This window comes from Pagrus pagrus, assembly GCF_965226575.1.
Source record: "Pagrus pagrus genome assembly, chromosome: 17".
NCBI classification, from domain to species: Eukaryota; Metazoa; Chordata; class Actinopteri; order Spariformes; family Sparidae; genus Pagrus; species Pagrus pagrus.
The window spans coordinates 12,160,930-12,173,726 of NC_140201.1; the positions used below are offsets into that span (position 1 = coordinate 12,160,930).

At 41.6% G+C, this 12,797-nt stretch overlaps 1 protein-coding gene across 4 annotated transcripts in view; it reads left to right on the forward strand.

Annotated features, from left to right (window-relative positions):
- The window catches only part of csmd3b (CUB and Sushi multiple domains 3b), a 341,165-nt gene that overhangs the window by 226,220 nt on the left and 102,148 nt on the right, over nucleotides 1–12,797 (forward strand). For all 4 annotated transcript variants that reach the window (XM_084380344.1, XM_084380345.1, XM_084380346.1 and 1 more), the window contains exons 10-12: nucleotides 1,817–1,938; nucleotides 11,271–11,374; nucleotides 12,529–12,641. In XM_084380344.1, the coding sequence (XP_084236470.1) occupies nucleotides 1,817–1,938; nucleotides 11,271–11,374; nucleotides 12,529–12,641 (339 nt within the window). The remainder of the gene's footprint in view (nucleotides 1–1,816; nucleotides 1,939–11,270; nucleotides 11,375–12,528; nucleotides 12,642–12,797) is intronic.

The following is a 12,797-nucleotide window of genomic DNA, read 5'->3' on the forward strand; positions in this document are numbered from 1 at the left end:
CTGATAAAGGGGACCATGACAGCGTGAATAAAAGGTGCAGAGAGAAAGACAGAAAGAGAGACAGACAGCTGCAGGCCAAGAGACGGATGGAGTTCAATATAAATTATGAGATGTTAGCCCCTCTGGTAATCCTGGTGATAACTCTCTCTGCGCTATCGCTGTAGCAGCACCGTGCCCATTCTGCTGTTGGCACAGTGATGGCCCGGCCATTCGTTCAGGCCACGCTGATTGAGCTGTCAACGCACACGCATACACACACTGCTACAATCACAATGAGTCATGCAGATAAATCATTTTTTCACGTGCAACTCACACACACACTGTCTATCAGTTTATAAATTGCCGTGAGCTGTACACAAGAGAAGGTCAGCTGAAGATGCATTGAGAATTAGAGAAACAAGCATCGACTTGGTTCAGTCAGGGGGAACCATCCAGAAGACAGAGAGACAGGGAAACACAGACAGAGAGACAGACAGGTGAGATATAGGGGTTGTCTCTGAGGGATCTTAGGCTTGTTCTGACACTCTTACAGCACCTCACGGACACACCCCATTACACACACAAAGAAACACACACTCAAACACACCGTGGTATGATTCTTTTACTTGTCCCCTGCCTACAAGTCACAGTAGCAGGCAGGAGTGTGTTTGTGTGAGTGTGAGAGCTTAAACATATAAATTGTGTGTGTGCATGGTGAGTGTGTATGCGTTATGTTTGGATGCATGTCCCCAAGAGTGTGTATTTTAACACGCGAGTCTGCCGTCACACTGTTAATTGTGTGTGCACGCAATGTACCCGTGACTGTTTATAAAATGTGAGCATCCGTGCTTATGTGTTTTGTTTTTTTTTCTTCGTGTGTGTGCATTTGTCTGTGTGCGTGTGTGCCCGGCTGTTAACTGTACGTGTTCCCGCGGCCTGCCGCTGAACAAACTAATTAAGGAACAAACACTGCTTCAAACCAACCAGAAAATTACCTCCCAACTCTAACAGGACGACCCAAGGACAGACAAGCAGGTTCTCTATCACACCGAGTCAGAGCACACAGCCTAATAAAGGCTTGGTTGGTTTATCGAACAACTAGCGTGTGTCATTTTTAACACCCCACTGAGTGCAGCTTCATAGTTAGCCTTTGTGAGGTTATGTGACTGTACAGCACATGTGTTGACATACATTATTATGCTTACATGGATATAAACTGCATTGTTGTGCGCTTTTACACCATTGGTCAACCAAATCTAGCTTCACTGTTCAAGAAGTTGTTTCTGGTACATCATCCTGTGACTATAAGATGTGTGTTGCCCCTTACGTTTGACTTCTTTTTAAGGTGGCATGTAATTGATACCCAGCTAGTAGTTGGAAGTTGTTGACTTTGGATAGATTTGGAGAGTAAATTGCTGGTGAGTGTCTCTATCAGTCAATACAAGCTAATCCTGTGGTATTTCACAGCCAATAGCTTCCAATTAAGGACTGCTATCGAGGGAGATGTTGCTGACAGTATCAATAACATCTTTCTGACCTTCTGTTCCTCTTTCTGTTCTTACTTGAGTCTTCTCTTTTCTTTCCGTCGACACCCTCTTAGCGTTGTATCAGTGTCCCTTTTGATTGTTTTCACTACACTATTACTGTGATCCACAAGTAGCAGTCTGACATAATAACAATGACATTCTGCTATATTTTGCTGATGGATTATTTCTGGTGAAGCTTCACCAAAACTGTTATATTTAATTATAAAGGTAATATTTCTCTGTTAGAGTGCATTGTTCCAACAATCGCTGTAGTTGTGCTAATAACAACAATGTTTTTTTTCTCTTCACAGTGAAGACGTGTGGCAGTAATCTTCAAGGACCGTCAGGAACCTTCACATCTCCTAATTTCCCAATTCAGTATGAGAGCAACGCACAGTGTGTGTGGATAATTACTGCTTCAAATCCCAATAAGGTAAACCTCCCTCTCTCTCCCTCTTTGTCTCTCCGTCTTTGTCCGTCAAACAAACACTCAAATGCAAATTGCTGTTGTTAATTAACACACATTGCTATTAATCATTTTGGAACAAAGTGGGATACGACTGTTGGATCTGTTTTTTTTTTGCTTCATATCATAACCAAATGCAAGATAGGCCAAGCATGAACTGTCCAACGATTTTTAATTAATTGTGAAACAAATATTTTAAATAGGTCGGAGCAAAGATATTCTCATCCGTGCCATGGATGTCTCTTCTAGTACACGGTGTATGGAGTCTGCACAGAGTTGATATTCTGCATGTAGGCTGTAATCTCTTTACACCCCGCAACTGTACCAAAGTTAAACACAGAGAAGTTTTTTGAGGGGTGATGCTAACTTCCTCCAAAAGGAAACTTAAAGCCTGCAGGTGAAAGATGGGGTGGAAGTGAGGCTTATAAAATGTTAAATAAGCAAGAGCAGCACTGGCAGGGCAAGAGTAGTGAGTGCATGTCATCTTAAATTCTGCCTGACTGTAAAAAAGTGTGTTGGATATACAGTATGCTGCAGTGAGACAGTATGTCATGTGTCTGTCTGAACTAGCTCGCAGGCTTTCCTCCATTTGAATTTTATGCATTCGATGTAATTTTTAATTAATATAGCTAAGCAGCTCTTACAGGCATTTACAGAGTTAGTTTAGTGGCATTTTTGCATAATTAAAATGGGTTGATAATAATTCATGTTGGAGGTACAGTAAATGATACGCAAGTCAGAGCATATCAGTGTCTAATTCTGCGCGATTGGTTAATCTTTCAGAGGGGCAGACGATAGGCTGGAGGTGAGATGGATAGCCGCGATTGGTTGCTCTATGTCCCAGGAGGGATCTGATTGGTATTCAGGAGACACCTCCTTATTCCACTCAGGGTCACTGTGGTGACCGCTCTGTCGTCAATGGCAACACCTGCGTCAGCACCATCGGACGTACATACGCATCTGCGCACAGTCACACGCACGCAAAGACGCACTTTTACATACATGTGCGCTCAGATACACGCAGACGCTCTTTTCACACACAAACACACGCACGCACACTTTGCTGCTCTACACTTGCTCAAAACCTCTCTCAAGCTCTCTCTCTCTCTCTTCCTTCTACTGTCACACACAGGTGTCTCCGTCCCTGCCCAAGGCCTATGGTTTATGGCCTAGAGCAATACATTCTCTGTTGAAGGCTACAATGTGTATGTGACTGTTGAAGGCTATTGTACTAATGCCCTTCTGTCTGCACCCTGCGGTATGCATGCATGGGTGTGTGTTTCTGTGTGTGTGTGTGTGTGTGTGTGTGTGTGTGTGTGTGTGTGTGTGTGTGTGTGTGTGTGTGTAAGAAGTTGAAAATGAATGTGTATGTATTATGTATGATTATGTATATTGCCAAACACATTGCCCTAAATGAAGACCGGATCCACACAAGCAACATCAAGTCATTTTTATCACCCTTATCTTTAAAAGCTTTACTGATAGCACCTTATCATTTACTGTAATGTTTCATATTATTTCATGCACATGTAATGCACCATGTTGCATCACATACGTGTCATGCACCATGTGCAGGTCTTTTATCACATTACATCATTTGTACAATACGTCACGCTCCATAATGAATCATAGACATGTCACTCACTGCATTGCACCACGCGGTGTACATGTCTCGTTGGACACTACATCAAACTATAGGTCTTCATGGGTCTGTAAATTTGTACAATACCTGACTTGAAGTGAGAACAAACACTGACACAGTGCCCTGGGGGCTAAGTCATATAAACCATAACGACCCTGGTTCAAGTCCGGCCGGTCATCTTTCTTTCTCTACGACCACATTTTCCCTCTAGCCCTGTATAATCTTAAAAAAAATAGGAACAAACACAGTTCCAAAGCCATGCTTGAACAGACACTATGGATATTTTAGTCCAGATGATTAACACTAAGCTCTGCCTTTAGTTGTTTTTAAGATAGCGTACTGCACTTGCTTCTGTTACCTAATCCAGTTACAAACTAGTGTGGATAACTGCGGATAAAAAGGCAACTCGTAAATGTCACAAATTCATTTTCACATTCACAGCGTTAAAAGAGTCTTATGTTTCCGTCTCCCTTGAAACTGTGCAATTATTATTTTAATTTTTTTGCTGTAGCAGAAATGCACCTGCAGACAGTACACACACAATAAAAGTTACTACAGTGGGGAGCTCCAGTAGCTCGCTTGGTAGAGGCTGTGTAAAGGAGGCTGTGTCCCAGCCACAGCTGCCCAGGGTTCCAATCTGACCTGTATGTCATCCCCTCTCTTTCTCCGTGTTCCTGTGACTCTTCCCCTGTCCTTTCAATAAAGCCAAGAAAAGGCCAAAATAACAATAATAATAGCTATTGACAGAAAAACTATTTCTAAAAAATAATAATGGGAAACAATAAGTAAGTAAGTTCTTGTGTCTTGCTCTCCTAAAGATGCTTTACCTGTTGCTGATCTTAGTAGAATCTTTCCTGGATCCTGTTGGGTTCGATCTGGATTTATCAGGTATCTGAATCCCACATAGCAATTAAACTCAACATGACCTGAAACAAACGTGATGAGGGTTGCGGGGATCAGGTCCTCTCAAAGATCTCTGCATGAAAACTTTTTATAACATATCTGACATGCATATCTTCAGAAATCTGCGATTGAAACCCAAGGCCATGGTTGCATTCATAGCTGATAGTTATGCATATGAATATACTAAGCCCATTTAAAGAGCCAGATGAAAATACAAAGCAAGAGACAGAGATGAGCATGACAAAGAGTGACAAATGATTTAGTATAACTCAAAATCATCTCCCGTCTTCATTCAATTGTCATCTATCTTGACAAGCAGTTGTATTCATATGGGACACCTGTGAAGAGGAACATGGGGGAAATATGTAAATCTAGTTCTCGCTCATGGATTAGCATCTTTGCTTCTGTCAGACTTGTCTTACTGCCATCAGATGAGTGTCATTTCTTTCCAGTGGATTTTTGGCACATTTCAAAGAAGGACGCTTTTAAGTTGGTGAAGCCAAAAGCATTAAGCAATCAATTTGAAGATATACTTTTATAGAGAGTTTAAAGTTTTTTTTTAAGTTCAGAAATACTTTAGTGACATAAGTTACGATTTAAAGGAGCCAACCAAGTAAGATTATTTCTAAGAAGAGCTGTACTTAAAGCCAATATGACACATTTATTAAATAATAAAAGGGGGTTCAAACATTATAGAGGCTTTTAATCTGCTGAAAAGAAAATCGCATGAATGGCTTTACCATTTATTACAACGTTGACTTGTTAACGAACCCTTTCAGGGTTAAAAAAAACATGGTTTGCCATACGGACATTGGTCATCCACCCACAGTTAGTGTTTGTAGATTTACGTTGGTATAGAAACCCACATTCTGTCATGGTTTAAATGATTATTGGGCAACAGGAAATTGCAGATTTAGACACACATCCACTGGCGTCAAAGGTTATTGACTAGTTTAAAAGCAGGCTTATGTTGGGCAGGTGGTGGAGGAAAACAAACAGTGGGGAACTGGCAGCTGAACAACAGGTAGCAGTCAAGAACAGAGTGCATTTGCGATCTGGCAGACTGCAGTAAAAACCTGTCCTCGTTTAGGAGGCTGATGAGGGAACGAGGGGCAGCTTAGTGGGCAAGTGAACGGTCAGTTGGTCTCCTGAGAGAAGGCAACAGGACACACAATGGGAACCAGAAAAGGGAGAGAGCCTGAAGAAGGAGGGGGAAGGAGGGTGATGTTGCAAACACATTCAGAGTGAGGGGAATAGTCCCAGCCACAAACTGAACATCTCTTTTTTATTACCCCTACACGTCTCTCCCTATTTCATCCCTTTCTCCATTTCTCGCATGCTTCCTGTCTCGTCTTTCTGTTTCTCATCTTTCTTTTTCTGTCCACACTGCCCATCCCTCCTCCTCGCTCACTCCCAGAGGCTCTGTCCTCAGAATTACCCAGATTCTTCATTAAAGAGCTCAGCCTGAAACCATCAAATTACTATGGAGAAGGAGAGAATACGGAGAGGGGAGGGGGAGGGCACTCCAGGGGAAGAATCTGTTATTCACTGTTTCATTCGTATCACTCTTTCTAGTGCACCCATTCCCACACATATTCTCCATTTCTCAGTGTCTCCTACTCACACTCTGAAGGTAAAGAGACGTTGGTTCCTATAGCTCACTCTCTCTTTTGTCAGCTCCATTCCCTCTATCCCTCTATTGCTCTAAGTCTGCCACCCCTCTGCTCCCTCTCTCAGGTTAAGTGTTAATGGGGTTCTATAGCTCTCTGATGTTATTGCTTCATTTAGTTTTGGCAGAATGAGCCTTTAGAGCCAATTCATTCTCTCCTGTTCTCATTTAACCTTGGGGGGTGGCATGCTGGGATGGCCATTACTAGACTTCTCTCTTCTCTTCTCTTCTCTTCTTTCAAAAGACTTGTCTTCTCCTCATTTTCCCACATCATTTACTTTCTTCTTTTGCTCTTCGCGTTCTCCCATCTTCCGTGATATTAGCCACTCAAAGCACTTCCTTCATATCATCTCTTTAAGACGCATGAGGTAAGATGAAAGTTGTATCAACTTCATGTCTACTATTTTTTAGTTCACTAATGCAACTGGACGCAGAGCGACCTTACGCAAATGATCATGCTCTGTTGAATGAAATGACAGCATTAAGTATGAACTGGCTTTGTGTCATTTTGTGCACGTGTGATGGAAAGCCCGTGCATACAAGAAGATTGCTGCAGCGCTGCCATGCTGCATATTTAATCAACGCCACTATGACAAACACAGAGGGAAAGTAATCCAAGGACATTGAATAAGAAGGCAAAGTTACACTTTTGGGTAGCCTTATTTGTGTGTATATACAGAAATCTGACGAACACATTGATGCTGTGAGGCAGTGAGACCAAAAAAAAATCCCTGCACTATCTTTTTTTCTAGCTGTTGGTAATTAAAATGGCCTGCTTCTGCATCTTTTTGACAGCACGAACAGCGTAGCTCTTTTTGGGGGCTCGGGTTCAGAAATGTTAAACATTTAGCAAACGAGCACTCTGATTCAAATCCATTTGTCAGTACAGTAGTTGCATAGCAACTGTAAAAGCCAAGCACAGCCTTTTCCTCACAGGTTCCTGCTCAGAGTTGGTGTCTGCAAAGGAGGCACCTGGTGGATTCAGCTCAATGAAACAGAAGTGAGGGGAAAAACACTAACTTGCGAAGGGCTCTCGCCATCAGTCTCCATCAGCTAAAGCCCGGCTCTTCTCACAATGGCACAATTTATTCAGCTGGAAGCACGTTCAAGGGGAGTGGATGGCAGAGGGTTTACTGTAATACTGTCACAGGCAATCTATTACACCCCGCCCCTATCTGCGACCCCTTTACATCACTGACTGTGCTGTTCGCCAAGTGTTTCACGTATTCTTACAGTATCTTCAAGGTATCCTTATATATTATTATGGTAAGGGTAGGGAGGAGCCCCCCACCCCCCATTGTCTCCACGACAACCAAAGGAAGTGCTTTATCAAGCAGAAATCCAATTCTGTCGCCTCATTGGCTAGAAGCCATAGATGGATGGAAAGAAGGAATGCAGCAGCCAATTAGAAAGAGAGAGACGGCGAGGGTGACAGCAAGAGAGAGGGGGAAGACAGAGAGAGGCAGGACAGATGGAGGGAGAGAGAGAGAGATGGATGTTTTCATGAACACCAACCTATTAGAGGAGTTAGAGGAGAGGAGAAATATGCCAAGTATTCAGCTTCATCTATCACACGCACACACGCTACACTGAAAGCACACATAAACACTAACTCACACACGGTAGGTAATGAGGTTGCAATCTGAGTTGATTTCTCTACAGAGCTAGCTCACATTCACAGATTAAAACACAAACACACATGGGCACAGTGTAATGTAGTTATATTCCAGCTGTGTTCAATGCTGTGTGAACAGTGCTGATGTGGCATTAGGGTGGTCTGTAAAGGGCGTACACACAGAGTTAGATAGACCAGTTTGTCTTGTTTGTTTCCACCACAACACTGAAGACGACTGCATGTTTCCGTTATTCCAACGGCCATTATTTCTAGCAGATTTCATCATGTGCCACTCACTCAGTAAGCGCTTCCCTTGTTGAGTTCATTTCTCATCCCTGTTTTGTCAAGGCTAATTTTATTTTTAACTTAATAGGTGAAAAAGCAGTGTTGAGGAATTACTTCTCAATGCCTGTTGAAATATATCCCCCAAAACAGCAATCGGCATCTAGAAAACATAAAGTTTCTCTTTAGACATGCAGGTGAATGGCAGCTGTAGACTTTACTCACCACTGGGACTTCTGAAGAACCTTTGGGTGTATTTTCCAGTAGTAAAGCGCTTATCGAAGTTCCTAAGGAAATACAAGGCTGGTTTAAAATGTATACATGAAACACTGACATCTATAACTGTAACCATTTCATGCACAATCATGAAATCACAAGTTTTATGTTTAAAACAAGTGAACAGTCGTGCCACTTGCTTGTGTTATTTTAAAGGAGTTACATAAATGTTTACCGCGGTGAACACCAGGCAACAACAATGGGTATATTCTGCCTAAAAGACCTAAATTAAGTAAAAAAAATATTAGGTAACATCGAAATACTTTTTATACTGCTCTTTTTAATTAGACGATTCAAGTGTAAATAAAATCACAATTTTAAATAAAACATAAAACAAAGTGAAATCTAAATACACAGACTAAACCCTTTGGTGCATAACATTCACTGGAGTGGATGGATGTATTTTCAAATGTCATTATTTCCAAATGTCATTTTAAAATCTTGAAAGTATTTCTAACATTTTGTTGTTTAGTTTTCTGACAATGAGAAGATTTAACAGTAATCCCAGAGGGTGCATCTTGTCTTCACTCTGCCATTGTGAGTTAATGATGCCTTATCTCAGAACGACAATAAGATAATAATTAATGGAGTTACGGAAAAGCTTCAGGGGTCCAATGCCTTGTTGTTAAGGAAAACTTGTTAAAAATGGCTTCCAAATGTCTGTCCACCGTAGAGGACACCATGCATGAGAGGGCTAAAGATCTGTTCTGGTCAATCTAAGCTTTTTATTGACTGTTAGAGAACAGCAACATGCTCTCCTGCTAGTTTAAGAGGATCACATAGTACAGTACACATTTGCATTATTTCCTGTAGATGTTTTTTACAACAAGAATGTACAACATGAAAAGGTGTGCAACATGGTAATTCCAGTATGATAATTATACTGATCGACCCTTTAAAGAGAGCATCTGGTCGTGCCTGTGGATAAAGCATGTAAATACATTCCTTACATACACTGGTGTACGTTATTTATTGCCAGACCGGCTGTTGCATTGAAAGCCTGCTCGGAGCTTATAGGAGTATTGTGATAAGTGTGAAAATGGTGACTATGTAATCACAGAAATAGACACATTAATCTCCACAAAGCTTTCCCCTGTCTATATAAGTGAGTGTGTTTCTGTGTGTGTTTGTGACAATGTGTGCTTGAGTGCTGCTGTGTCTTTGTGCGTGTGTGCGCTTGCCAGAGAGAGTTTAGCAGCTAGGTGATGCTTTAATCCAATCTGCGCCCCTACATGCTGATAAGACTGACTCAGCATTGTGAGCGACTGACAGATCGCTGCTTCATCTTTGCATCAGGTGACGGTGGTGTTGGTGCTCTCCAGCTCGCTTGATTTCATTTTGGTATGGCTACATCAGTTCTGATGTCTTTTGTGACATCATACAAGAACAACCAGCAAAATCAAGAACTGGCTGAGCTTTTTGTGGTGAAAAAAAATTAAAAACTTAACCGTGTGGACAAAAGCAAATCAGGCAACCCTGCCAACAGATAAGCAGTTAAGCAGCGGAGAGTGGAAAAGGCATGGCCACAGTTTGGTGCGCTCAGGTTTTCATTTTCTTTTTTCACAGATTGAATAGTTAAGGTGAAAGTGACAAGAAGCCGTTTATTCTTCAACATGAACACAAGTGGTATCACGTCCCCACGTATTCAGGTTGCAAACAGCGAGAGGATGAAAACGAACTGTATTTATGATGTCTGACTCTAACAGCATGTCTGAATACAGACTGCAGAGACGGATGCACAGAAATAGGAAGATGTGGATATGCACGTCACTGTTAGCACAGCGGCATGCGGCCGACCTGTATGATGTTTTGGATGTGTTTGAAGTCCCGCTGCAGAATATTGAATCTGGAAATCGGAAGATTTGTCACAAGGAAAGAGGAAGAGGAGGCAGAGGGAGGCATCAGACTTCCCCTGAGGGTCAAGTCAGAATTCTAGTTTAAAATATTCTAACCCTGTACGTTGCATCAAAGACGTGCTCATTATTAGCCCGCAGCCCCCACCCAACACTCCTCTCCGTTGCCTCCTCCTCCTTCTTCCATCTGCCTCCATCTTCCTCCTTCTCTTTATCTGCTCTCCCCTCTCTGTCTGCCTCGCACTTTCTTTCCCTCTCTTTTTCCTTCCCCGCTCTCTTTCCTCTGTTCTCTCTTCTCCTCTGCCAAATGTGCTTCTCTCTGGTCTTAGATGAAACAGAAAGTGTTGGTTTAATAATTCCAGATCAGAGTTTTGAGCCGCACGCTGACTCTCGCAGCTTGGAGTGCAGCGCAGGAGGTGTTCCTCTTCTCTTCCTAGTTCTTCTTGCAACGCTGAATGAAATCAAACCACATTGTGTGATGCATTGATGAATCCTAATGATTCACCTCTGGTCATGTATTATTCCACAAGAGGGGAAACGTACCTTTGATATCGTCATAGGTGAATATCTAAACAGCTATGGAGTATACGCTGATTATGAAGTTATTGTTTTAGCCAGGCCTTTCATTTTTGACTTTTTCTTATTTTAGTTGATTTTCAAATATAACCTGGAAGAAGTTATTTCTTTAAATCCATACTCTATGGCTTCAGTGCATTTATGTCAGCCTATAACCGACATATTTCAGCGTTGCTGTCAAGACAAAGGGCCAGGATAAACTGACATTTGCAGTGCAGTGTTGGCTAGGGATGGGCATTTCAAGAAAAAATGCTAGCTGATAATCACTGGGAACTATCCGATGATTATTTGGCTTTAGCCACGGTATTCTGTCATAGATAATATCGGTTCCATATCCTCTGTACTGATACTGTTTTCATGATCGGCTTCTTCTTCTCATGTTTTTTGCCCTTACTTTTGTAAACCTAAACTTCAATAGCTTTGCCTGCGTCGAGCTGGAAGTGGCTTCAAACTGACTTGTGCATGTTTTTGTGTGAACTTCAGGTAATCCAGATCAACTTTGAGGAGTTCGACCTGGAGATAGCCTATGATACTCTGACTATAGGAGATGGAGGGGAGGTGGGAGATCCTACGACTATACTGCAAGTGTAAGTATTACACCACCCTTTTACATATTCTCATTTATTTCCTGTGAAAGGCTTTTTTCTCAGGTTTTTTTTTTCTTTTTCTTCTAATGCATATCAGATATCTTAGGAAAGACTGTGTCAAAAGTCAAGAGACTGTGAAACCTTGAGAGAAAAACTTGTGACTTTGGACTTTACTTTGCTTTTACTTTGCTACATTATTCATCAAGGAATCAGAGGTGTGAAATCCCACACTGTATTATTTCTCTTTTAACGCCAACATGAGCGGTGGTGGTTGTCATAGAGAATAGTGTAGTAGCTGCTTGGGAAAAAATAAAAAGTTTCAGCGGCCGATAAGTATCAACGATATGTATAATTTATAATTATGATGATGAGGTACATAAAGAGCGAGGTACCAGTGAGATTATGGCTGCAAAACAGCCTCACCAAGGTATTGTAGTTAGATAAAAATAACAACTTTCTGAAAATGTACTGCCTTATCTGCAGTTTCTTTCCGTGACTTCATAAAGCAGATTGTGCAACACACATTGTGTATCCATAACGACAAGCTGCCCCCATCAGGGGAAGTGTTATTGTCAGTCTATCAAGCGCTCCCCACGAGAGTTAACATCTTCCACATAAAGTGTAAATGATCAGACTTCTTTCCTGTACTTTGTCCATTTTCATTCTGGTTCTTGATTTGCTGCCTTCAGTTGGCAGCTAGCTTGAAACATTTTGTCTTCTTTTTCTGCAATTAGTCTGATCGTAAAACAGCAATCGGCATTTTGTTTGCACCCCTCAAACAGATGTACTTATCTTGAATTTTCAAATTGCTCTGCAGTGCCCAAAAGGATAACAGATGCAGAGCTTTTACAACGTGGATGATTTCAATTCACTTTTTAGTCAGTCACTGTTAACTTCCATGCATAAAAGCCTCTGGCAGTCTGAAAAAAAAAAAAAATGCTGGATAATATGAATGTACCCTGAGCAGTTTGCTTTCCTGCGGGAGCAGGCTGGGAAACCGAAGCAAACCAAACCAAAGCTCCAGCAATTTGTTCACACTCAGAGCGTCACTTGAGAATTTGATTACGGTTATGATTGCGGTGATGAAAATTAAACTGTTTTATAATGGTAATTAAAATGACAGTCGTTTAATACTAATGTATTTTCTGCCCCAGCCTATCAGGTAGCTTTGTTCCTGACCTGATAGTCAGCATGACCCACCAGATGTGGCTTCACCTGCAGTCAGATGAGAGTGTTGGATCTATTGGATTTAAGATCAACTACAAAGGTAAGAAATTTGCAAATGCTTGTGATTGAGGGGAAAAGTAAATGATTTGTATGTGTGTGAAATGGCTTTTTAGTAAACTTTATCTTAAAAAATGATACGTGTGTTTGCCAAGAAACCTTGACCATGTGCTGTGCTCCATCATCCCCGACAGACTGG